This window comes from Cyprinus carpio, chromosome A16 (assembly GCF_018340385.1).
Source record: "Cyprinus carpio isolate SPL01 chromosome A16, ASM1834038v1, whole genome shotgun sequence".
Taxonomy (NCBI): Eukaryota; Metazoa; Chordata; class Actinopteri; order Cypriniformes; family Cyprinidae; genus Cyprinus; species Cyprinus carpio.
In genome coordinates, this window is record NC_056587.1 from 6,766,534 (window position 1) to 6,791,588 (window position 25,055).

At 34.8% G+C, this 25,055-nt stretch overlaps 1 protein-coding gene and 1 long non-coding RNA gene across 6 annotated transcripts in view; both read right to left on the reverse strand.

Moving 5' to 3' along the window:
* LOC109087047 (FH1/FH2 domain-containing protein 3-like) overlaps window positions 1-25,055 on the reverse strand; it is a 165,126-nt gene that overhangs the window by 113,691 nt on the left and 26,380 nt on the right. For all 5 annotated transcript variants that reach the window (XM_042772284.1, XM_042772280.1, XM_042772278.1 and 2 more), the window contains exon 3: window positions 24,543-24,607. In XM_042772284.1, the coding sequence (XP_042628218.1) occupies window positions 24,543-24,607 (65 nt within the window). The remainder of the gene's footprint in view (window positions 1-24,542; window positions 24,608-25,055) is intronic.
* Window positions 964-4,480, reverse strand: LOC122147970. The gene is made up of 3 exons (XR_006161946.1): window positions 4,048-4,480; window positions 3,423-3,635; window positions 964-3,337 (listed from the first exon to the last, which is right to left on the reverse strand). It is a non-coding gene; the product is annotated as an uncharacterized LOC122147970 (long non-coding RNA).

Below are 25,055 nucleotides of genomic sequence, written 5' to 3' on the forward strand. Positions count from 1 at the left end.
TTGAGTAGGCCACAGAACCATCTGGCATTGGGATCTAAGGGATCCGGAATAGATTATGGAAGGAACTACATACATTTATACCTGCAACCTGAGTCCACCAGTGACACAAATGAGTGAAATTTGTGTCAGTAGACCTTCCTGGCTAACTATGCACAAGATAAAACTGGGTTAGACAGAAAAATAAACCCTATCCATTACTTGTACCACACTAATAGAAGTAAGGGGAAGATGAGTCTAGCTAAATTTAATTGAGAGTGTAAGTACAGTAGCTTCTGCTAAATATATTAGCCCGCATGTGGCTGATGTAAAGCGCAGAACAGCTGGTTTAAATTGGTTTTAAAAAAAATATTACATTTCTTACATGCAGTCTATAGTTCCTACAATGTTTTGGCTTTTTACTGCTAAAAAGAATAACTCTCTGGATAATATTTTCAAAAAATTAGGACAAATCTTCTGTACAGGCTTTAGGAAATAGATTTGCCAGCAAGAAAATGAGTCAGTCACAAGTGGATTTTTTAAAGTGGATATAACAAAAGTATTCACGTTCCTGCAGGAGTTTACGAGTCTTGGAAGCATGAGAAGTAAACACCTCCCATTTCTGAGCATCTCAGGACACTGGGCAACAGACTCAACACAGCTAAAAATAAATCTGCAAGTACTGAGGAAAAACCAAATAAAATTCACTTTGAAATGCTGAATCATACTGTCAGCAAACATCAATGGTGCTTTTATCGGCAGAGACTGTTTAGCAGTTCGCAAGGGCTTAAAAGGTATAGTTCAGCCAAAAATGCAACTTTTTTTCATTGTTTACTCCCTCTTGAGACATTTACAAACCTGTATGACTTTATTTAGTGTTTATATACTGTTCCTGTGGCTCAGTGGTAGAGTATTGCATTAGCAGAACAAAAGGTTGTGGGTTTGATTCCCAGGGAACACATGTTAGGTAAAACAATGTTAGCCTGAATGCACCGTAAGTTGCTTTGAATAAAAGTGTTTGCTAAATATGTAGATATATTTCTTCCATGAAAGAAGACATTTTGAAAAGTGTTTCAGAAAAAATTTCAACATCGATTGGACCCCATAGAATTTCATTGTCTGGAAAAAAACATTCTTCTAAATATCTTTCATGTTTGACGTAAGATGACGATGAGTAAATTATGTCAGAAAGGTAAGTTTTGGGTGAACTATCCCTTTAAAAACCTTCAAGCTGTAAAGACAAGCTTGTATTATGTACAAAATCTGGTCAAGCTGAGAGACTTCCCCTCGACCGAACACTGCTTTATGTTGCCGGAACCCTCCGTCTTGCTGTTTCAAAGAAACGGATGGCCATACAGTTTTCCACTTCACCCAAGTGCTAATTTGTCATGCACCACACAACTTGCAAAAACCATAAAAACTATCTATCGGGCATCCAAATCCTTGGGGTCCTTCCAGCCGGATAACTGGTGTAATAAAAAAAACTACACACAGATGAGGATAAAAAGGAATGAATTCCTGCATTAAGAGAATGAGGCCCTCACTGCAGGCTCTTGGGTTGCATTCAGCTCCCACATCACCACATGGAGGGCACTCACTTCCTCTCCTCGCTCTCTCTCGCTCTTTGTTAAAAACCAGACTCAACAGCAAACAGTTTATGTTCATGTGAGAAAAGCTCCGAGTGCTGGGAGATGTCTGTTTGGTTAAGTGATCTGTTGGACCAACAAGGTGTGAGAAGCAGAAACAAAAGATGTCTTTATGTTTGTAGTCTGGGATTAACTCCAGTAATGATAAAACATTTATACTCTGGTACCAGATTAAACCAGCTGGCTGTGAGAGGCAGACTAAACACACTGTGAACTTATTAGGATAGAAATAAATATAAGAAATTATAACTGTGAATCTATGGTTTTAAAGGAGAGTTTAACCAAAATAAATATTTAGCTATAATTTACTCAAATTTTTGTGTGGGGCACAAAAGTTTAAATGATTCAAAAAGTTTCAAGAATGACAAAAACACACCATAATAGTAGTCTGTATGATTGGTGCAATATATTTACATTCTGTTTACAGTTAAGTGTCTTTTTTATAAATTATTAGAACTTAATAAGAACATTCCTAAGAGCAATTTGTTAAAAAAAACATTTAATTTCTTAAGTTCTTAAATATTTAATGTAGATGTTCTTAAGAAAAAATTAAAAGCGTCGTCCTAATACAAGGCTGTTATATTGTAGAATACAACAAATTCAATATTTTATACTAGTAAATCAGTCACTTTCTTAACTTGAACAGGGTTTTTTTTTTTTTTTTTTAAGGAGAAAAGCTAAGAAGTATAATTTTATGGTAAGCGCTACATACAGATTCTTTATAATGAATAATTTTGCTTTCTACATAAAGACAACAGAATAACGGTTTGGAACAATATAATGATCATAATGGCAGATTTTTTTTTTTTTTTTTAGGTGAACTGCCTTGTTAAAGTCCATTAAGCTAACAGTACAGAACTCCTTTTCTTGGTACAGTATAGTCTGACTACAGTCTGTTTTTATCTACTTTGCATCTTCTCTTTTCCCTGGTGGCTCTTTGTGCCCCTTTCTCTCTGTCTCTCACTATTCACCGCATTGGTGCACAGGAAGCTTGTCTGTAATACTAACTGTGTGTCTTCTGAACAGACACACTTCGCTCTGCTCCTGAGTTTCAGTCTTGTCAACACTTTCCAAAGATAACACCCCGGACCTCACCGCCAGGCTGAGGCCCCGCAGAGTGTGGCAAAAGTAGCCAAACCTCACAACCCTGCAGGTCTGAGATCAGTGATGTTTAATATACGAGACGCCTGCAGAATGGATTTTATGCACTGCCTAAAATACGACCCTGTTCTGGCTGCACTGATTCAGGAGGTGAACAGGGATTGAGGACTGTGTATGCAAGAAAAAAAGCTTAAATAAGCACTTCAAGTAGTTTCATTGAACCCACACGGTATATGTTGACATGTTCCTTTTTTTTTTTAGTAAATCAACAATGTGGCTCCCACTCAAACGCTCCAGAGTTGTATATCAAGGAAATTGGAGCAAAATTCCCAAGAATTTCCTCCTCGGTCTTTACAAAGTGCTGAACTTCATATGAACAAAGTCTAAAAAGCAGTAGGTCTGAGAAAGATCACCATCCTGGTTTACTTTAGAAGGTAAATTGAGATTTCCAGGAAACAAAACTAGGCAGGCACAGTACTCAGAGATGTAATGAGAAATCTTCCGTGGAAGTATGCGGGATCGCACACCACATGACGCCCATGCTGGAGAACATTCCTCGTGCTTTCATTTAGGTTCTTGCTTCCTGAAAGCCCATCCTTTCTCTCAGGAGGTTGCTGGGAAAGACAGGGGACATGAAAATTGGTTTTGAGAGCTACAGGTTCGCCAAGTTAATGTAAAAGTTAAGCTATAAAATGTCACCAGTGTAAGTGAGAGAGAAGGCTTGTGGGAGTAAGACAGACAACAGATGAAAAATCATTCTTCAAGGTCAGGAACTTTCCACAGAACACGTGAAATCGAATTCCGCTTTACAAGCTTTGGCCGCTGTACCACACAAATCTTCATCTTGAGATTCCAGACATTCACAAAAAGAAGTCTCACTTTGGAAATAAATGAAGGTGTTTTCTGAAGAACCTGGACCAGAAATATAAGCTTAAATCAAAGGCTACGTTCACACAGTAGCAGAATTCGGATGTCAATTCTGTTTTAGAGGGCTGAATATAGATACATTCACACAAAGTTTGATTACTAACAAGAGTGACAGTCGGATTCTATAACTGAAGCGACATCCTTAGATTTTGTAAACATATTTCTGAAGTACGTGTGTGTATGTATGTATGTATATTTATTTATTTATTTATTATTTGTTTGTATTTTTTTATTATTAATGTAATTTTATGTATGTATTATTTTATGATGTTTGTAGCTTGTGATGTATTAAAAATATGATACTTTAAGAAACATATTGACCTTTTGTTTTGCACGATGCTACAAATAATTAAATAAATAAATAAATCTACATTAGAATGCAACAGTAAAACATTACCAGGACTGTTTTCATTCCTCATGTGCTCCGTGTTACCTAGTTTCTGTCTCGTGTTGATTGTGTCATTATGTTCAGGTGTGCCTTGTTAATTACCCTCATGTACATTCCCCTTATAAGTTGCATTCTGTTCAGTGTTTGGTTGTCCGGTCAGGTTGATGTGTACATGTGTTTCTGTCTTCTCTCTATGGATTAGCCTTACGTGGATTATTAAAAACTTCATATCATTATCTTCTTTGTTTACATGCTTCTCTCCCACACCACACCGGGACAGTATGTAACTTATATTACATTGTTTTAATATAATAATAATAATAATGATTCATATTTGAAACAACCTCATAAATGTATAAAACATAGTACCTTTTGAGAATGAATGCATTTGAGGCTATCCTTAAATTAGATAAAAATCTTAAGCAAAGATATTCTTAAGAAGTGTTTTCAGGAATAGATTATTGCATTTATTTTATTTTGTTTCTGAATAAATAAATAAAAAATCAATGAATGAAAACAAATAAATAAATACAATTATGTTAATTAAGATTTTTTTTAAAGAATTCCATCCTTAATTAGGCTTGCTTGCATATGTATTTATTTTAATTATGATAAAGAAGTTTTTTACTTTATGCCCCTCAAATATCTCAAAATATATATTTTTGAATTAATAAACTGTCATCATGAAAGAGGTGTATTCAAACTATAATATGCATTTTAATGTATTTGTAAATTAAAAAATGAATAAAGTTTTATTAAATAAATGTAAATATAAATGCAGTTAATTAATTGCTGTTGCAAAAAGAGAAGAGTGAATTGACTGTATGAATAGGACAATTTGAGAGTCACACCTGTTCAATCTGACTGGGTGAAACAAATTCAAAGACCTTTATGCTGCAAATACCACTGGCATTTGCTCTGAGCTAGCAACTTTGAGCATCTTCTCTTAATAGGAACCACATCAGCTGCCCTAATCAACAGCCATGTTAAGTCTGAATTTAAAGAGCCGCTATAAATGGCATGATAAAAATACAGTCCATATTTTCATCTTAGAATGTGAACTGCTCACATTTCAGCAGATGTCCAAAAATAAGCCAGACATCTTTTCATCTGCATCCCCCGCACAAGCACCGATGTATGAGCAGTGGCCAACACTCACACCGGCCCTTCCGCATCTCTTTTCAGCCACTGTGGGATATTCTCAAAGCTCTTTAACATGATCAACTCTATTCATAGAGTCGAGGTCTCCTTGAAGAAAAGTGAGGGAGCACACAAGCAAGATGAAGAGAAGGAAAAAAAAAGAAAGCGCTTACAGTGTTCACAGGACATGGGATTGTTTCTTGGGGCCATCAATCAGGACAGGGTTGACAGAAGGGGTCCACCCCCTCCATCAGAGCCAGTCTGAGGGGGCTCGGTGTGGAATGAGAACACGTCCCTCTGCTGGACAATGGAGGAGCACCCAGCTCTCCCAGAGACCTCACCGCACAGCAAAGCTCTTTCATCAGCACAACACCCCCAGCCCACATTCACCATGATCTAAGAAAGCCTTCAAACACACTCGGACCTGTTCCAGGACCCCTGGAGAGAGAAACGGTGTGTGTGTGTGTGTGTAGATGTGTGTATGTTTCGCCTCTTTGAAACAGTGTAAATGTGAGTTGTTTGTGAATGCGGGTACCTTTTGGGATTTAGGATGTGTAAGACTATCCATAAATAAGAGAAAAATCTTAAAAAAAGAAAAAAAAAAAGAAAACAAGAAGTGCTTTCAGGAATGTAAAGTATTCTTAACTTATATTTTACTAATAATAATAATAATTATTATCATTATTAATATTATTATTTTAACATTTCCATAAGGCAAGATTATCAGTGTATCCGTGTATAATATTTAGAATTTCAGTCTGTTCCTCACAATTATTTTTATGATATTATTATTATGTTTTACCATTTTTGGATGATCAATGATTCGACAGATGGATGGATGAAGATTATGCAAAACCTCCTTTTAATTAGCTTCTTTATATTATGATATATCAGGACAGTTGTATCACCCTAAAATTATATATATATATAGAATGACATCATTTTTTTCTAGATTATGATACCAGGACAGTACATATATAATATATATATGAAATATATATGAAATATATTATAAATACTTTTAAGTATGAAGTCTATACACACACACACACACACACACACACAAAACAGTATTTAAAAATGACTTCCATATAAAAAAGGATATTTTTGAATACATAAATTAAAACTATTTATAATATATTTCATATATTTCAATCAGTCATACAGATTCAACTTTCTGAATCAGTGTAAATGTGAGTTTTGGTGGGAACTATAGAATCTGATAATGTTATTTCTAATTAAGTCATTAAACATGTGAAGAGTCTGCAAAACAGTTTCCAAACTATAAAATAAGTTTGTAAGTTAGCAATGTAAACAAATGGGGAAAAAAATCTATAGCCTTCTGGTGTTAGTTCACTGTGAGCATGACAAACTGGGTTGCAGGACCATCTGTGATTGTTTATGCTTGAGTGTGTGTGTGTGTGTGTGTGTGTGTGTGTGTGTGTGTGTGTGTGTGTGTGTGTGTGTGTGTGTGTGTGTGTGTGTGTGTTTCACATCCTCTCCACAGCACAGTCTGCAAAGTCACAAGGCAGTACTTGGAGGTGAAAGGGTACAACCTTAAAGGATCATGGCTGTCATCCAGAGAAGATCCACCTGTGACTCCTGACAAAGAGCAAAAAATCCAAGTAGTAAACCATTCTTTCTGTCCAACAAAGAATGCAGCCAATCCCTGCTAGGCTTAAATTCAGAGTAATGCAATCTCTATATACAATACTGAAGCAAGGCACTGAAATAGTTGTATTATTGGTTTTATTTACTTGTTTATTTATTTTAATAATAAATCAGAATCAATTAAATTAATAATTGATAGTATTATTTATTATTTATGCGATATATATATATTTTTTTCATGCGGTCCTTTGAAATTTAAATAAAAAGAAAGGACAACATCAGTAATCCCAATAACCTACTGTATGAAATTGCTCCTAGAGTACTGTTAAAGTTAGACATCAAAGTTTCATAAGAATATTTATGTGTTTTTACAATAATAGTATTTTTTACAGTAGCCTATTCACTTTTGGTGTCTCCCCTCTAGTCTGAGTACTGCCATTTGTTGATGCTAAATTTGACATGTTCTCAAAGTGAACACCATATAGTACATTTAGAAGAAAAGCATTCCTCATTTTTGCACATTCATTACTTCAGTGTATAAGGCTGACAGAAACAGTCAAAACAGCTCCCGCCACATGTCGACGGCACAGCACCTGACTGCCAACAAAACCTCAGGCCTCCCTGCGAGTCTTCAGACGTGGACACTGTGGTCTGAGACACATGGCTCAAAGGTTCAGACGTGCTATTTTAGGAGGTCCTGCAGATCCTACAGTAGCTGACACTGAATCAGACACCCCACATTCTAGACCTTATGAGTACGAGATAAGAAAGAAATACAATAAACTGAGTCATATTTGAAAACAGCACTGACCTTTGTAAAGGGTCACGACAAGAGTTATTAGAGAGTGTTGAGATGTTTTTTACATTAAGTGAACTGATATGACCTAGACTAAGACTGTTTGACATTACGTAAACGTTAAAGTGAAATCAGAGTGTTTTTTAACCATAACACATGTAATATAAACTTTTCTGTGAGTTTGCAGCTAATCAAAGTCTGTACAACAATTATCATGGTTATATAATTGCGTGATTTTTATTTTATTTTTATTTTTTTTACTAGAGTACTGTGACATTAGCTTGGCAACATGCTAACTTGCAACTCTATTGAAATCAATTTAAGTATCTCATGCAGAGCACTAGAGAGTCCAGTAGTCAGGTTCTAGAAATAAAAACTCCATTCATTTTCTCAGAAACTCCACCAGTAAATCGCGGCAAAAGAGCTTGCATAGAACTCCTTCTCCCAAATTACGTAATCACATCAGTCTCACTATGCTGTTAAATACTTCTATATATATATATTTATATATATATATATATATATATATATATATATATATATATATTTACTTCTATATATATATATTTATATGCATATTTCGCAATAAACTTAACATATATCATTTCTATAGATAATTATTTATACTCAACAATCTTAATTGAGTAGTTTTATATTTCTCCATACATTTTATGTTATGTCATCCACAATGCCTCATGGGATTAAAGCCATTAAGTCGTTTTGTCCTATTTTCAAATACATATTTGCTTCAAATAAAAGTTTGTAATGTTGTGATTCTCCTTACATCTGACTGTCTTTGTTCATGGCTTGTTACATTTTAGCGAAGACTTTTTAAAAATCCCTAATAGGAGAAATTAATAGAAAAATACTTCACGCTGAAAAAGTGGGTGGTACTAAGGCAGTGTATTTGTGTTGTGCATGAAGTTAAAAAACATTCCAAGCATCCTTTATGAAGTACTATGGCACTTATGGTCACAGAAGACAGCTGTCTGTGTGGGCAGTAGGAAGTGAGACAGCTCAAAAGATTTTGATTTGGAAAACTGAGGTTTAGATTGAGAAAAGAGCACTGTAAATTCTCTGCTTAATAATTTCTTCACAGTGAATAGTTGAAACAGTTGTTGTGGTGGTAAGCAGCCAGGAACGGAAGATCCTTTTTGAGAAACTGCAATTCAGTCTCTATCTTCAGCTGGTGAACTCAATGCCACAGGCATTACCCACAACAAGGTCAATAAGTTTAGTTTGGATAGTCAGAACTGAGAATTGACATTGGCTTTAAATAATATTAGATATATACTCCTTTCTAAGGAAGAATATTTTGTAAATTTGTGGGGAGGGATTCTTATAGAGACTGTTTAATAAGAGAAAAGATACAGGAAATGATAAGTGAGAAGGCAAATGGGACAGGACTCTGACTGGAAGCAAACCTGCGTCTCCCACATGAGCACAGCAGCTTGGTGTGTCTGGAAAAATAAAAACCCAACGTGACAAATCATTTCTGACTGGCATTACACAGGCTGTACATATGTCTAGTATGTGTGTTTGGGTGGAGGTGAGGGGGAATTACAGTCACCCCGCAGTATGAAAGCAACACAGAGCACAAAACAGAGCATACACAGGTTAGTTCAACACAGACACAGCCCAGACCTGCTTTATGACCCACTCCTGAAGTACACTTTTTCAGGTTTCAAATTTAACCTTGGATTAAAGTATTTTTTTCAATAGGAGCTTGATCATTCCATCTGGTACCTGTTATTGTTGCACTGGAAAGAGCAGATAGAAATATCTCCTTTTCTGAAGAATTTAAGGACAGAATTTTCAAGTTTGGGTGCAATAACCTTTTAAAGGGACCAACAATGCTACACTGCAAGAAAAAAAAAATATATAAATTTTGTTACATTCTTTTTTGGAACTTGACAGTGTCTTTTATGGCGGCATTTCACTGCCATAGTCTTTGTCATTATGAAATGTAATTGTATGTCACTGACGTCTGTGAGCACTCACCCACATGTTTTCCAATTTCCATATGTTTCAAATATCCACTTGGTATGCATAAAAACATTTCATAATATTTCAAGGGGTTGTCAAGTAAAAAAAAAAAAAAAAAAAGATACAGCAGATTTTTTTTTTTGTTTGTTTGTTTTAATTTATCAGTATCAACCAACATTTGATTGGCCAGTTATTCAGCCAATAAAGTGTAGGCCTATGTATTTCAAAATTGTGTCTAGTACTATATAAATTACAAATGTTTAATTGGCATCTTTATTTTTAAACGACCTGACCGACCGCGGTTGGATGACTCATAACCGCGGGTAACCGCAGGTGACCGCAGGCACCCGCTCATTTTGGATCAACCCGCGCATCACTGACTCTCACTTAATAACTTTAATAAATTGCATATAAACTTTAGCAAACCTCAAAATGAGTATCCACTTTCATACCCAAAAAATTCACTTAAATAGATTATTTATTTATTATATTTTTTGATAAAGTAAGTAGAGTTTTTAAAGAGTTTGTAAAAAAAATTATATCAGCCATTTACCAGTTATCAGCCATAACGTAAAAACAATTATTAGGTGCATTTCTATTTATTATAGTACCATAAAAGTAGTCCATAAAACTGCACTATATTGAAAGTATTCTAGTAGTATTCAAGTATTCATGTAGCTGAGGTGAAGATTATCAGTGAATAATGACTGAAATTTTTGTCTGTTCATATCACAGAATTATCATGACTTTAGGGGAGTTGAAATTTTTGTATGACAAAGCTGTGAAAATATTCTCAAAAAAATTTTTTGTGTTTCATGGAAAAATAACAGTATACAAGTTTGAAACAAACATGAGTACTTAATTTTTTTAGCTTCATTTTTGTGTGAACTATTCATTTAAGATGTCTTTATACAGCCACATCTCTTGGATTTCTCAAGGCTCTGTGAAAGGAACATCTGTTCAGAGGCTGTGAAGCTCAGTTGCTTTTGATGTTTGACTATATATCTCTGCTGTAATGTCTACTGAGTGACAATGTTTGTGCGACTGAGCTGTAGTTGTTCTGCTTTGATACCCTAAAAACCACAAATCCATAAATATATGATGCGGCTGTCAGTATTCCAGAATTGTTGTTTAAAAAAGAACATCTTGTGGATATGCCTCTTGGTACCAAACTCTAGCTTGGAAAAGTTTAAATGGATGATGCTACTGTGTGCAATTTTGGTAAACAGTGATTCTGCGCTTTTTACCATTGTTAACTTTTACAAACAGAAGAAAAAAAGGCTACACTGATTAAAAACTGTATTATAACTCGACATGTACTAGATATTTTATGTCCTTAATGTATCCTGTCTTACCGCAACCACAATTTAAAACAATACAACAGATAATTGGCCACAACCAAAAAACTGAAGAGCAATGGTTTGCCTCAGCCGTCTGCTTCATCTCCAATTCATGCTGACAGTTCAGTCATTATTCAATGTACGCAAACATGCTCTTTTAATACCTTACAAATGACACTTTCTATCTGTTTTTAGATTAGTTCACCCAAAAATGTAAATTCTGTAATCTGACTGTGTTTCTTCAATAGAGCACAGAAGGACAAAGAGGATGGAAAGCAATATACTTTAGAGTATCATAAACGTAGTCCATACAACTTGTGCACTATATTACAGGTCGTCTTAAGCTGCATAATAAAGTTTAGTCAATATTTGAGTTGATATTCACTGATAATCATCAAATCACCGAGAAATTATGAAAAAATCAATCTGATATATTTTTTAATCAACTAAGGAAACACAATATTGAAATCCATGTCTGTTAACCAATACATTTCAAATATTAAAATTGTACACTATTTTGTCTAAATATATAAGAAAACAATATAAATCAATTGTTTTAATGCTACTAGTGAATTTAGGCATACAAATCATAATGTACATTACAAAAACTGGATATTCATTTTTGAGATTTGTTAAAGATTACATTTAACAGTGTTATTAAATAATTAGATTCACTTTATGTAAATGTCAGATGACAACAAATGTAATTTAAGGGGGGGAAACTAAGGAAAATTAACCTGCACAATTAAATAGCCAACAGGATAAAATATATCGACTAGGTTTAAAAATGCATAAAACGCATGAATCTGGCTGAAAACAAGAGGTCTCGATATTTTTTTATTTTTTTTTTCTCACTTGGGTGACACCAAGGAAATGTTCAAAAGCAGCAGAGGGATGAGGAGGGGTCCACTACACAGGAAAAATGTGGACTGAGTGCTTGTACCGCACTCAAAAACAGAAGAGTAAGAGCAGATAGAGAGATTGTGTGTGTCAGCTTCAATAGGTTACTGATCTTAAAGCCATGAGAACATGATACAAGACTCCTTTGTTTGGTCACAGAAGGGCGTGCTGATTCACAGACTCATTCATGACCTAAAGAAAAGGAAAAACCTTTACATATTCTACTTTAAAATGTGGCAAGTTCTTGAAATGTATTCATGTTGGTTTCATATGATTCTAAAAAAAACTTTAAAAGCTGTATTTTATGCTCGAAATGTCATGTGGTGTATAGCCATCAATAAAAATTAATAATAAATTGCACTTACACTATCAATACAAGTGTACACATCATTATTTTAAAATTATATATTTTTAAATATATTTTCATATCCTTATGTTTATGGCAATATTCACATGCCATTTTACAACCTGAACTACTCTTGTCATGTCATAAAAACAAAAATGAGCCTTTTGTAGTATTTATTAATATTTTGTATTAGCTTTTATTTTCATATAGTCAGTTTTCATTTGCATTTTAGTTTAAGTTTTAGTAATTTATTAATTATCTTGTGCTTTTTTTCATTTTATCAGTGTTTTTTTGTATTCCCATTTAGCTTTCATTTTAGTTATTTTAGTACTTTTAGTATTTTTTTAGTATGTCATTTTTAATACATTTTTTGCGCTTAAATTTTCATCTACTTTTATTCTAAATAATTTTCTATTTTATTTGAGCTTTAATTCAATTACCTAAAACAATTTGTAAAAATTTTATTTTTAGTTAAAAACACTAATTCTACCCTTTAATACTTATATAAATATGCATTACATTTGTATGTACTTAAATGCATATTTTCATATGTAAATTTTTTGAATATATTAATGGTCAGTACAAAGAAGTGCCATGTCACTGATTCGTCAAAATTCGTCTTTGTCACCACATTCCCAAAATAATTCTTCAGTTTATATTTAAACTGTGCCCAGATAGAAAGAGAATGTGAGGTGACTGACGCACTTCAAGCTCTAAGTGTAATCCCAGACCCATTACATCAAGCCTAAAAACAGCAGCCTGACCTTCAACACAACCAATTCTGATAAATGGACAGCCGATAGGTGAGTAATGGCTACAGTGTAGCCCATTGCCTTACGCCACTGCCTGCTTTGTGTCAATTATTCTGGGTCACGTCTTGATAGCAAGACCAGAATGGTAAAAAAAAAAAAAACAATGTTGCTAAATGCATTTTCCCATTACTCAAAAAGTCACTCTGTTTTAGTAAAAAGCAATCTGTCTTCATGTTTTGCTTACATACGACTACAGTGATGGATACAGTTGGGTTCATTCATAGTGTCATTATGAATGTATTCATGCCAAGACAGAATTTTCAAAGAGAGTTTTAAAATGAAAGTCAGAAATATAGCAGTATGATTATACATAATTATTTGTTTCTTTAGCTAGGCTAGATAATTTATTTTATATTTGTTTAAATACAAACTATTCATTTAGGTATTCATTTTGCTGCATGATCTGTGATGTAAAAAAGCCTTTAGTGTTTGAGAGTAACCCAGCCTTTGAGAAGTAAATGAAGGCAATGCCTAGCGACTAAAGCACAGGAAAATGTCCCCTACAGTTGGAGTTATGGCAATGCTTTTGAACCAGCAAACTACAGTACATTGAGCTAAGAACTTTGTAACAAACACATATTTTTAAGTTGATTACTCAAAATTAAGTTGATCCAATTCATAAATTTGTGGGCCTGGAACCAATTTATACTAATTATTTTGTTGTTGTTGTTGTTTAAATCCAGTGCTATCTTAGCGATTGCTAAATGTAACTTATTTAGTATGTATAAGTAAGATGTTACTTGTCAGTGGCATTAGCACAGTCATTGCTAATAGAGTCAATGTAGTGTTTACCTTCATGTGGTCTATACTCTTCAGCACAATGGTAACCACAAAAACTTTAACTTAACAGAAACTCTTTTAAATGTCAAAGATAACAGCATAATACACTAACAGATCTTTCCCTTCACAAAAAAACACATACAATAATTCTTAATTTCAACATTTACTCTCCTTATCTATGCAAAGCATGCTAGGAAACTAGAATTTCCAAAGTTAACAAGAAAATTTGATTAATACTTACAACTTAATAAATAATAATAATAATCAGTTAACAGAAATTTGTGTTTAAATTATGCACAGTATTAAGTTAATGTAATGGCCATCATTGTCAAGTGAAGTCAACAAAATAATGTTTGCAACTTAAAAGGTTTAATTAAATTATTAAATTAGATTTTTTTTATTATTATTTGTATTGTAACAGGTCCCCTGGGTCATTTTTAGAGTGCATCTTTCTTTGAGAATTAGTTTGGCTTGACAATGAAACAAAAGGAAATCAACAGAACTCTCCAATTCCCAAAGAAACCCGCTGTGCTTCCTATGCCAGGTGTGGTTAACCTTTGGACATTCAGCACACATATGGCATCCATAATAATTCTGATATAACAGTTCATTGTTTAATTCAAAAATACAGGAATTTCTTTGAACATTTAAACACATCTGAAGAACAAAAAAGGTAAGGGAACTGCCACACATGAAGGCCACATGCCTGGCAACTACCAGTACTGTGTCCAACATATTTTGGCCAAATGACAGTATTATAGTCTCTCCAGCTGTTGCAGAGTTTCTAATGCATAGTCATTTCAACATTATTAATGTAAAGGGATATTTGACTTCCCGTAAGAGGCTTGAAACATCAGAGGGGGAATAAATTGCTGCAGAAAAATATGTTAAAGTTAATTCATCAGGTTGAGGATCTTTGAACAACTTCATGCGTAATCCAACTTTTTGGGTTAATCGTGGAAAATTCAATTTCGAATGTCAGGATAATTAGGCTAATGCTGCAGCAATGGGTGATTTTACCTTGGTGAACAGCCAACGACAAGATGTCTACTGCGAAAGCCCAGATAGAGATTGCTGTAATTGCTGTTCATTTATCATTTACTGGAACAGCAGAGGAATTTAAACATTTGCTGTGTCACCAAAAACATTAAAAATCTTTATTGCGATAAAGAGTCTGTGGAAAATATGCTATTCAAAGAAAATAACCCTAAAAATTGATTAAAATAAGCAATATTTCTTGAGCACCAAATCAGCATATTAAAATGCTTCCTGAAGGATCATGTGAAACTAAAGACGAGAGTAATGACCGCTGAATGTGGTAACACTTTACAATAAGGTGTCATTTGTTAACATTAGTTAATGTATCAACGAACATGAACTAACAATGAACAATACATTTGTCACAGTATTTATTAATCTTTGTTATGTTAGTTAACAGAAATACAGTTATTTATTGTTGTTCATGTTAGTTCACAGTGCATTACCTAATGTTAACAAATACAACTTTTGATTTTAATAATGTTGGAATTAACATTAAAGGGATACTCCATCTCAAAATGAAAATTTTGTCATTATTCACTGTTATTTATTTGGCAGTCTATGGGACAGTCTCAAGCCTCCCGGTTTTCATCCAAAATATCTTAAATTGTGTTCCGAAGATGACCGAAGCTTTTACGGGTTTGGAACGACATAGGGGTAAGTGATTAATGACAAAATTTTCATTTTGCGGTGGAATAACCCTTCAACTAATATCAATAAATGCTGCAGATGTATTGTTTGTGCTAAGTTCATTTTAACTAATGAACCTTAATATGAAGTGTTACCCTGAATGTAATATACAATATTACTTTTTACTGTAATTTTTATCAATACATGCAGCCTTATTGAACATTAGAGACTTTAAAATTACATAATGACAAAATTCAAGCACAGTGAGACTCCTATTATAAAGATCTATTTGGACATTCACCAAGTGAAGGCTGGGAAACATGCACTTTTGACCTTTTCTAGAGCCTTTAATATCCTGCTTCCTTCTTGGAATTGGGTATTGGACTTGAACTTTTAGCTCTATTTTTCTTGCCATTGTCTTTTTTAGGTCAGGGTTCGCCAAATAAAAATTACAATTAGTGTTAAGAAGCCTAAGAGGTGTAATGAAAGGATCTAAACTACCGGGCTTAAACTACAAGAAGCTAAGGGAGAGAGACAGAGAAACAAATTGGTGTGAGAACTCAAGTAAGAGAATGCTTGAGAAAACGTGAGATGGGACGGAGACCAGTGAGACAAACAGAGTCAGGTTACTGCGGAACGCTCAGATAAAAATACCTCCACAGATGAACATGTAGACAGTTTTAATCTTTTCCTCTTTAAGCAGTGAGGGACGCAGAGGGGTTTACAATGGAAACCAGATGGTTTGGTGGAGATGCTGTGAATGTGTCTGGTCAAATGTATTTTTATGTGTGTGTGGGGACAGGCTGTACACTGTGTCATGTGTCTGTCAACATTTAACTGTTTGTAAGTCTCTGCTTCCCATGTCTGCCCTCTCTGAAAAGACATAATCCATCCATTGTTATACAAGTTCAGGATAGAAGTCTGTGGTCATCAACCAGGCAGTCGAATATTTAAAGACATTCACTTTCAAGTCACCTTCAAAAGGTCAGTAATAGTAATAATAAAACACACACACACACACACACACACACACACACACACCAAAAAAAAAAAAAAAAAAAATGAATGGCACTGGCTTGTAGTGATGTTTATTCACATGCACTGTTTGGGTTGCTTTAGCAACCGATTCACTAAAGGAATTATGCTAATCATGTAGGCCACAAACACACCACACAATCCTGGGAGTGACATCCACATTTTTAAATGCAGGAATGAATCCCTGAAATCAGTGGTTTCAAACTTTTGGATGCACAGACCTCCAGATATGATAATCTCCCTTCTGAAAATATAAAGGCAACTATACTGTATATTATTATATATTGTCAAGATATTCATATATTTCCCATATTGTGAACAAAAACTATGCTAATAAAAAAATAATAATAATATGTGGACACAATGTATTTTCTATTATGTTAACACTATTGTCTTTTTCTCTATTTATTTTTCCCTAAAATAATTTGCTATTTTGGTTCATTTTAAGTGTTTAGAAAGTAAAATGAAACAAAAATGACATTTTTTTGTACATTTTGAGCTTTTTATTTATTTATTTATTTATTCATTCATTCATTCATTTTACATTTTATTTTATTTTATTTTATTTTATTTTATTTTATTTTATTTTATTTTATTTTATTTTATTTTATTTTATTTTATTTTAATCTTTTTTTTTTAACCATACCTTTTCACAGACTCCCTGAAACCCCTCTTGCAGCCATTAGGTCCATTGCCCAACTAATTCATACATCCATCTTGGTGAAAAATGTATTTTATCAACCCTAATCACACACGTACAGCACCCAGATGTCTATTCGCTGTGTTTACATCTGGAAGATGTCATTTTTAGAGCATTTACTCATTTGCAATACATCTCTGAAAAGTTCCCTGTCAGATGCTAGAATGATATTCAGCAGATGTTTCCATGGTTCATAATTTAAAATCCACTCTTTTGAAGATGTTTATCAGTTTTCAGTTAGCAATAAACAGTAATTCAAGGATAATGCGTTTTTTAAAGATGTATGTGTACTTACTCGAAATTACTTCAATTTGTGAAACAATTCATTCATGGTCCTGCAGTGAGAGTTCAGAGTTGGGTCAGAGTTATTTCATCAGCTGTAGGACTTCAGCTGTCTGGATGTGAATATTTTTTAGTAGTCTGAGGCTGTCAGCACACAGAAATCAGGCAGAGAAAGCATCACTGTTATGAGGCTTCTGTATTCCCTCTTTACTTGAAGTATCTATTCCTAACTTGTGCGCACTTGACAATGCCAAGGATGCAAATCTGACTACGATAAGGAAAGTCTGTGAAAGATTGGACATGAATGTCTTTCATTATCTCTCACGCTGAACATCTGGCGGGTGGAAACATCACCACAGAATTTATATAGCTGATAATGACCGCAGGAGACATCTGTCCATCTTGACTACTGTTTCTTGCAGATTTTAAACTGTGGACAGCTATTTGCTGTATATTTGCACATCATGAGGAGAACATTTGAGGAGAACATTGGGAAATGATATGAAATAACATGTTCTTCCAATACAAAAAAAAAAAAAAAAAAAAAATTATTTCAAGGTCTAGGAACTCAACTTGCTTGAGTGCTAAGACTAATAAGGCCTGAGTCCTGGAAAAATCATTCAGGTTCTTTCTCAATTTCAATCTTCCATCTCAAACACAGACTCAAGACTCAACACAACCACGCTTTTATGACAATTCTGGAAAGAAAAACTAAAAATTAAAATAGCAAAGGAAAACTACACAAAGAAATGCAGCATAATTAAAAAGCAGTTAGCACAACAACTGGTCCAAGAGCAGTTATGGCTTTAGACTGTCCCGCTTTTTCCTGCTGTAATATTGTTTACCGCTTGGAAACGCATTAGGAATTATTGAAAATTTACAACTAGTCCCCTCACATACACAATCTTTTTTTTTTTTTCTACGAGAGTGTTTCAAAGTGCCAAACAATAGCCCCAAAGCGACAAATTCATCATGTGACTAACAACTAACAACTAACTGCAAATCACACAGGGTCAAGTGAAAGTAGTTGTTTCCATATCAGCTCATTTAACAGACAAAAATCTACAAGAGCATTTCAACTTTAGGTTAGACTGCTACTCTGTGGTATTCGTGGGTCATCTCTTGAATGACAGCAAGTCCTAACTGAACTCAGTAAGTATCTGCAGTTAAAAAAGCATAAGTTTAGAGAGAGCACAGTGTGATAGTCATATGGGGACATGAACAAACAGTCGGAGGATTAAGAGATCTCATTTGGTGTAAACACTAACTGTAAGACAAATGTAAGCACTGATGAAATTATTTTAATGTTTCATTTTAAACAGAGGAAGGAATTCACTAAAAATCATTTGTGGCCATTTATAGCATTGTTTATTTGCACATGTTGTCTGTGTTCTGTTGTTTAAGAATTTGATTATTATTATTCTTCAATTATAAATATTAATATTGACATTGAAAAAACCCATATTACAATGAGCACATGTACTTTATCATACAAGACATGATGCATTCTATGGCTAATGAAGCACTTACTCCACCGCATTCTTTACCTTATACAAAATCCAGACCTAATTCAGTGATTTACTCACAAAACCCAGTAAACAATTCCAACCTCCATTAACTTATATGTCTATAATTTGGCCATAACCGCAGTGTGCTTTTAAATATCACTCTTGGGTGGGGATTGGGGCGAGTTGCTAGTGGAAATTTGCCGCTCAAGTCACCTCACAATCAGGGCTTTTTAGGGTTGGGCTTGTTACCAGTGCCCCCACAACTGTGTGTGAGACCATTACTTCAGATTTATTTCACATGTTTAAAAATTCATTATGGGTTTATTTGCAGTGAGGGCTAATGGTAATAAACGGAGAGCAGTTTTATTGGGACCACACGTTAGCATCATTGAGTTTAATCAGGAGTCTGGCCTCATTTTCACATTATAGAGACCCGACTCCCAGACACAATGATTATGGCAAATCAGCATCAAGATTCAAGATTTTTTTTTTAAGATTTTTTTTTTTTTTTTATTCATCACATACACGATTATATAGAGCATATATAACCAGCAGTGAAATGTGAGTACAAACACTGTTGTCAGCATCAAGATCTACACGGACCCTGCAAACTTTAATAAACCATTAGCTCTCCAGCAGAACAAAAACCAAGAGCGCCAGAACTCAGGCTTTCCATCAGCCCAACAAAAGCATCTACTCTGCAGCCAAATGTTTGTGCGAGTAAATGACTATGATTAAGGCATCTGGATTATGCCCTGTCAGAAAGCCACGGTTTACTCGCAGACAGCACGGGAGTTTCTGGGCTCTGAAAATTAGCCATCTGATGGTGATTGGTGCTTTTCACGACTGCTGAAGCAACCATGAGCTATGTTGTGTACATTACCACACCGCTAAATCTCACTGCCATTGACCGCTGAGGTTCTCCGCAAACGCGCTAAATGACAGGCATTGCATATAAGAGCCTAAAAGTCTCATCATTCAGGTTTATGAATAAACAGATTATTTATACGCAGCTTCCTCTGATGTTAACACATGGACCTTTAAGTCACCGCATTCAGGAAGTCCTGTTTAAATTTGGATGATCATATGGTTGCAATTTGAATAAAAGGTAGATAAACGTTTTCATCAGTTGCAAAGAGAGAAAAAGAAACTCTAAGCCACTTTTCTGCGCAGTATTTCAGCGCTAACCACTTATAATCCAGTTTAACCAGATGCTAAATGTGCTGGAATAGTGCTGTGTCATATGTAAAATACATAACTGTTACTGGTTACAATACAAACACAATTATTGTAAAGTTTTTATCAGCTGTTTAGACTCTCATTCTAATGGCACCATTCACTGCAGAGTATCCATTAGTGAGCAAGTGATGCAATGATACATTTCTCCAAATTTGTTCTGATGGAGAAACAAACTCATCTACATCTTAGTTTGGCAATAATTCCTAGTGACGTGTGTGCTAAAACAATGTGCACAGAATGCAAACAAACGCTATTGTCAGTGGGTATAATTCATATTTAGTTAATTCCCTACAGAGGCACAAAAGGCAAGAAGTCAAATCTTCTTTAATGGATTAACAAGATGCTGACTGTCTTTCTAGCTTCAGATTTTATTAATTAGAAAGACAGACTTTACAGTTGTGTTCGTTCCACCATGGCGTAGCCTGCAGGAAACATTCCAGTCAAAATTAATCTTTTTTCCACTCCAGAAGTATCAATGTCAAGATTCCTTATTGTAACATGAGGCACAATAAAGAAATAACTGGAAAGGAGCCACAGATGCCAGGCTTTCAAGCTGCAAACTCAGACAAAATGTGGCCTTTTACTGGTCTATTTATGGCTGTGATGAGCGTAGTAGCATCATTTGACTGTTACATAATCACTAATTGGAAGAACAACCACCCTGGACACCTTTTTCAACAAGATCTGCTTCCAGCTTACATAAAAAGACTAATAATGAGAGCCAGGAACATATTTTCATCACACCAGAAACCAGAAACCAAATTATTATTCTTTTGTTGTCTTTATAATGACTTTCTCACATATTACTTTATTTTTATACTGAACTGCCTTTACATTTTAAGAACGGGATCCCACACAAGGGATACCCATCATATTTTGGGGTCCTTGGCACCAAAAACTTTTAAAACCCCTGGTCTAGAGCCCATTAGACTCCCGCTTTCACAGTTGACCCATGTAACTTCTCATAATAATAATAATGATGGACAGTCAAAACATGGAGGTCACTGAAACCCTACTGGGCACAGCAGTAGCAAAACACTCCTGTCATTTAATGAAGTGGTTAGCATAGACATGGAAAATAAAATTAGGCATGCAAAAGTGCAACAGGTTTCACTAATGAACCCAGACAAGTGCATGAAAATAGTTCTCATGGCGTTGTGTCATTAGGTCTGTTGACAGCTCACTCTGGTGAGTTGATTTATGATGGTGTGGTGTGTAAAGTCCTGCTATGAATAGCAGCAGCATGGTGGTTTTGAATTCATTCCTTTCATCAAACTAAAGATAAAAGGCCCCGAATGTGCGATCAAAAGCACGGCCAGACCTCACTGAAGATATTGCAAATGGGCAATGTTTATGGGAAGTATATGCATCTCTCTATACATGAAATTACTGTTACAAATAAATGGGTGGCGACACTGCGTTTTTTTTCCTAGAAAAGAGATGTTTTAGATTAGCAATTCATTTGGACTGAGCTGAAAAAGACCGAAAAGTGCTATGTAGGGTGTTGAAAGGCCCTGTTTCCAAAATACTGGTGGAAAATTGGGATTCTACGGATTAGTGGATCAACAGACAAATTATTTAACACAAATTATGATAATACATGATTAACCCACATCTGTGACATCACATAAAACCTGCAGTCGAAAATTACAGTTGATTTTAACTCCCAAGGTTTACATGCAGTGACAAATAAGGCTGTAATTGAATAAACTGGAAAAAACAGAACCAATTTTAGCACAACCACGATGCATAACAGCTTTTTTAACAAAGTATAAAAAATAAATAAATTAAAAAAAAAATCATGTAAAATGGATCAATTTAATATTTTAATTTATTTAGAATGCAATAAGCTTCTAGTGTTAACACTACCAAATTGAAATCCAAAAGTGAAATTACCAATTCCACTGCAATTTTTTTAATTGAGGAGTATTAACTGCTTCAAATTACAAGTTTATAATTATGTATAGAGCACTAAAAATTACTAAACTGAAATGAATTACATCTAAATAAAATAAAAAGGAAAACTAATAAAAATCACATAATATCACTAAAACAAACTAAAAATACTGAAAAACTGAAACTGAAAAAATAAAACCCCAATTCAAAATTTGAATGAATACTATAACAGTACATAAAAAATACTTTAAAAGATACTTTAAGCCTGAAGAGCAGCAGCTGTCATCTTGGGTCATCTGCTTAGAGAGCAAGAGAGAGAGTCTTACTAACCCCTTACCTCCCACACACAGGACCCACCTTTGACCCAGATTGGCCTTCAATCACACAAGCACACAGCTGGTCAGAAAAGCGATCTCATCATTGCTACAAGGAATGCAGCGTGGTTTAGGACAGGTCCCAGGACAAAGGATAGAATGGCAGAAAAACATTCAACAAGCTGTAGAGAGGCAAGGCAACATCTGCAAAGCATAGTGGTTCTCTTATCAAGGTGCCATTTCCATACGGGTTGAAATCGTAGATACGGAACATTGATTCCACAGAGACAAACAACGTAGTCACTCAAAGTATGTTATCAAGACATAAATCAATAACCAAACATTCAGAGCTGTTGATAAGTGAAGCTTCTTGGAAGGGTTTGTTACAAGAGGTACTTGTGCTAAGATGCTGCCCTCTTTCATGGTTCGCAAATTGCGCGCGAACGAAAGGGAAAAAGACTCACGGGCAGGTGTCTGAGCAGATCTGGTTCATAAAATCTCTCTCAACAGATTCTCAGACCTTGCCAGGGGTTTCAGCAACTTTATTTTTGGACCAAAATACCCCTAGCAAAACAGCTTTGGAGTTTCCAAATGGTTCCGCAATCCCTCAGGAACGCAGGATCAGTAAATGGAGTTGAATGTGAGAGATAACTGCACTTCTTTCACGGGGCAATTTTTGTCCCTGATATCCTTAAATAACACTTTTACGAAACGTACAAATTAAAACCTGACAGTTCTAAACTTAATGGCTTTTGCAGGTTGACGGTTATATTTTCCCCTGCAGAAGGAGAGGGAAAACTGTACGAGCCACGTGTGCTTGGCTGCAGTGCAGCACGCCACTAAGTTTATACTGCTCGCTACAGACACACACTTGTCTTAAACACTGACTACCAGTTCCTGTAGACAACAGCAGTAAATCACTTAGACGTTTGACTGTCGGCATGAAGTCTGGTCCACATTGCAGATTATTCCAGCCAAAAACCGCCCGTTTAAACATGAAAAGGTCAACTGACTGACACGTAAAGCAGCCAACCGCAGTTGTAGATGACGTTTAAGGGTGGCTAAATGTGAAATCAGATGATTTTAAAAGCTTAAAGTAAACGTGTGCTAGAATCTATCTATCTATCTATCTATCTATCTATCTATCTATCTATCTATCTATCTATCTATCTATCTATCTATCTATCTATCTATCTATCTATCTATCTATCTATCTATCTATCTATCCATCCATCCATCCATCCATCCATCCATCCATCCATCCAGCATTTGAGGGAAAAGGGAAAGGTGAAGTGAGTTACATGCATACTGCACTTCCAGAGAAACAACACAGTTTATATATTAATGGGTTTTGTGGGTGCTGTCTGTGACATTTAATCCTTTGTGACACAGATATAGCCATAGCTGTCCTGCTTCCACACAGTGGCACAGAAGTTAATCTGGGATAAGGCTTATGGAGGTAATGAAGCCTGATTCTGTCAACAGGGTTTAGGGACATGAGATAAACAACGAGATTGTGAAGAAATACAGTATACAGTAACTATGAAAGAAAACATGAGTTCAAACATGCTACAGTCAATCTACTTTTTATATTCTGGCAGAAAAATGATGCCTTGGCAAATTTGTGAGTGTTTTTGAAACTGATCACACGGGTTATAAATTAAAAAGCCTAAAACAGAATTAGATTTTAAAGTTTTAAACTCCAATATTCTTGACAACTTGTGTGTGTGTGTGTGTGTGTGTGTGTGTGTGTGTGTGTGTGTGTGTGTGTGTGTGTGTGTGTGTGTGTGTGTGTTTGTGTGTAAAGCACTACCCAGGCTTTCATATAAAGTTGCTGCATTCGCTGTTTTATATCGATTGAGAAGTCAAGCATGGAACATATTTAAACTAGATCATAAATGTTGCGGCGTGAGGGCCTATTAGCAAGAGGAAAACTTTACCACACAGTAAAAATCAAGCAGGGGCCACGGTACGTATAATTTACACATCCGTCATTCAACAAGCAACAAATGAGAAAATGATTCCTAAACAATCTGATGCAGCCAGAATCTGCTGACTGAGCCAGAAATTTAAAAGCATGAAGATTAAGTACAAAATGTTTTTCTCGCCATTTATAGTTTAATTACAGGGAAGCAGCATCTTGTTACTCACCTATGCAGACATGGACTCTGACAGACAGCTGTGTTCTCAGGATTATACTGTGCTTCTTTCCTCTCCTAAGGAAAAAAAAAACACAAAAACAAGTGAACATCATGCTGAAAATCTAACAAATGTTAAAAAGTTTACAGAACTATGTTGGACCATGTGATATGTTATGGACCATATGTCCACATGATGGACCAAAGTATGGTTACTCTTTCCTAATATTTGAATTCAATGCACTTTTTAGCGATTTTTACTGTCAAACTCAAAAATCCTGCCGATTCATATTCAAAGAAACAAATAATTAATTATTGATTTATTTAATTTGATTTGTTTGTTTTATATATATATTTATTTGTTTGTTGGACAAAATAATCGTAACATTGGGTAAAAGTAGTCGGATTATGTTATTTTTATGTTGTGATATTTATATTACAGGTTCAATTTTTCTACATTTTTAACAAAAACGAAACAAAAAGCAAAAGCAACACAAAGTAAACAGAAAAAAAAAACGCTCAGTTT